The 2,500-nt window shown below is 52.3% G+C and overlaps 1 protein-coding gene across 1 annotated transcript in view; it reads right to left on the bottom strand.

Annotated features, from left to right (window-relative positions):
* aatkb (apoptosis-associated tyrosine kinase b) overlaps positions 1–2,500 on the bottom strand; it is a 32,218-nt gene that overhangs the window by 10,048 nt on the left and 19,670 nt on the right. The window contains 1 exon segment of the mRNA XM_062474281.1: positions 132–211. Within this exon segment, the coding sequence (XP_062330265.1) occupies positions 132–211 (80 nt within the window).

The raw sequence follows: 2,500 nt of genomic DNA, 5'->3' as shown, positions 1-2,500 counted from the left end.
GCGGGCCCCACACGCAGAGCCCCGACGCCTGAGCGTTTCATCCACCGCCCAGGGCCCAGTCGCTCGGAGGCACAGTGACATGACACAGCACAGCTACTGAGGATCCCGCCAAGCAGAAACCACAGGCTTACCTTCCCGAACCAGCCGTGGCCGATCTCTTTCAGGTACAGGAGGCTGTGTCGACCCAGGTCTGAGGACCTCAGGAGCTGGACTGGGGGAGACAAGACACCAAACAGTTGAGTACAGTCTCTCACACCAGTCTGGTGTGGACAGCAGAGTCTGTGATTCCAAAGAGAACCTCGACTGTCATATCCTAACAAGCACTCCCCCTTAAGTGTTCGAAACCATCCATATCCTCCCAGAGTTTACCATCAGAGGTCCAAGCATCTTCTGAAGGAGGTCAGTCCACTCCAGGTTGACACAGTCTAACATGCCAGTAGATGTTGCCCAGTGCCATGACGCCGACCCACACAGGCTCAGGGTGCTCTCCTGTCAGGAGCGGACTCCTGCACCTCTCTCTTTGTCTCTCTCTCTTTCTTCTCTGTCTATTTCTCTTTCTGTCTCTCTTCTCCCTGTCTATCTCTCTTCTCTGTCTGTCTCCTCTCTCTGTGTCTCTCTTCTCTCTCTGTCTCGTTCTCTGTGTCTCTCTTCTCTCTCTGTCTCGTTCTCTGTGTCTCTCTTCTCTCTCTGTCTCGTTCTCTGTGTCTCTCTCTCTGTCTCTCTCTCTTTGTCTCTCTCTCTTTCTGACTCAGTAGTTGTCTCTCTGTGCTCTGTCTGGCTGCACGACACCATCGACTTCCAAACTCCGAACCCAACTAAACCAGGAGTGACGGCAACATTCACCCCTCTGTCCTTCCCTCACCCCCCCTCCCTCCCTCGACCCTGGCATTCCCATTCTAGGGAGTAAAGGCAGACAGATGGAGCTTTGTGGCATTGTCACCAACCCCCACCCACCACACTCCTCTGGAATGGCACACACTGGCCTTCCCTGTGTGTCGGCCATCTTGGACGCCCCTGTAGTGTCCCAGAGGCCAGCGATGGCGTGGGTCTGCTCACGCAGGGGCCGTGCCCTGGGGAGAATCGCTCCCATTGTCCGTCCGGCAGGACTGCATGGTACGAACGTGGAGCGCCATAAACACTGGAGCTACTATCCGGTGACGCCTCATGACACAGTAGTGGACTGGGCAGTGGTGATAACCCAACAACAGGAACAATGACTCCTCCAGTCTGATTGGCCTTCTCTAACCCTCGGGAATGTCTAGGAGAGGACACAGAGACCCCTCGCTGGACGTCTAGGAGCTCTGGTCGAGGAAGAGGGAGGCCAGAGACTACCTGACAGGACATCTTTAGACAGGCGAGGATTGTAAATCACTCAGTGCTGCAGTGAATAGACGGCGTAGCATCATCAACATTTCTCGTCTGCACCATCTATGCTGGGCTGTTATTGGCCAGTCATCAGGTGGGCGTAACCCAATCCAGACATTAAGGAAGGCCTTGGAGCCAGGGTGCTCTGGAGACATGTAGATAATGTATACAGGCCTGCAGTGTGCCATTATACTAAGTGCTTGTATGTGTGATTGTGTAGCTGGTATGAACTCTTTAAATGTATGTGCAGATGTGTGCATGCCTGTGTGTGTGTTATGAGTGGGTGGGTGTTATGAATGGGCGTGTGCATACATTTACATTTAGTCATTTAGCAGACGCTCTTATCCAGAGCGACTTACAGTAAGTACAGGGACATTCCCCCTGAGGCAAGTAGGGTGAAGTGCCTTGCCCAAGGACACAACGTCAATTGACACGGCCAGGAATCGAACAGGCAACCTTCAGATTACTAGCCCAATTCCCTAACCGCTCAGCCACCTGACTCCAGTTCTGTTCCCCCTGCATCCCCTCCCAGCTGTGTGAGGGTGGGTCTGGCGCTGGACAGATCTGACATCATCGCACTGTGGAGCCTATCCCTCTCTCCCGCTCATCCGCAAAACAGGGAGTCAGGTGGCTGCGCGGTTAGGGAATCGGGCTAGTAATCAGAAGGTTGCCGGTTCGATTCCCCGCCGTTGTGTCCTTGGGCAAGGCACTTCACCCTACTTGCCTCGGGGGGAATGTCCCTGTACTTACTGTAAGTCGCTCTGGATAAGAGCGTCTGCTAAATGACTAAATGTAAATGTAATGTAAAAATACCCCGCTAACCACCATATGGAAAGGTGCTACAGGTATACTATATGAGTCATGTAGCTATGTTGCGTTCAATGTTTGTTGTTTCTGTGTGTTTGTGTGAGGCTTTGTACAGACTGTGGCAACAGACTTCCTTGGAAAAGGAAAATAAAGTATGTATTTCTTTATCACTCTATCAACAACCCCACTGATCGCCCCCCATGCTGAGCCAAGCTCTTTGAAGTACTTTCACATCCACTTCCTAAGGGAGTGACCTGTCAGGCAGATTGGCCCAGTGATGACCTGTGTGACTGTGTATAAAACAGATCATTAGTCTCAGGTCACAAGT

Source organism: Osmerus eperlanus, chromosome 12, assembly GCF_963692335.1.
Source record: "Osmerus eperlanus chromosome 12, fOsmEpe2.1, whole genome shotgun sequence".
Taxonomy (NCBI): domain Eukaryota; kingdom Metazoa; phylum Chordata; class Actinopteri; order Osmeriformes; family Osmeridae; genus Osmerus; species Osmerus eperlanus.
The sequence above is the reverse complement of the archived record's forward strand: the minus strand, read 5'-3'. Positions and strand labels throughout refer to the sequence as shown.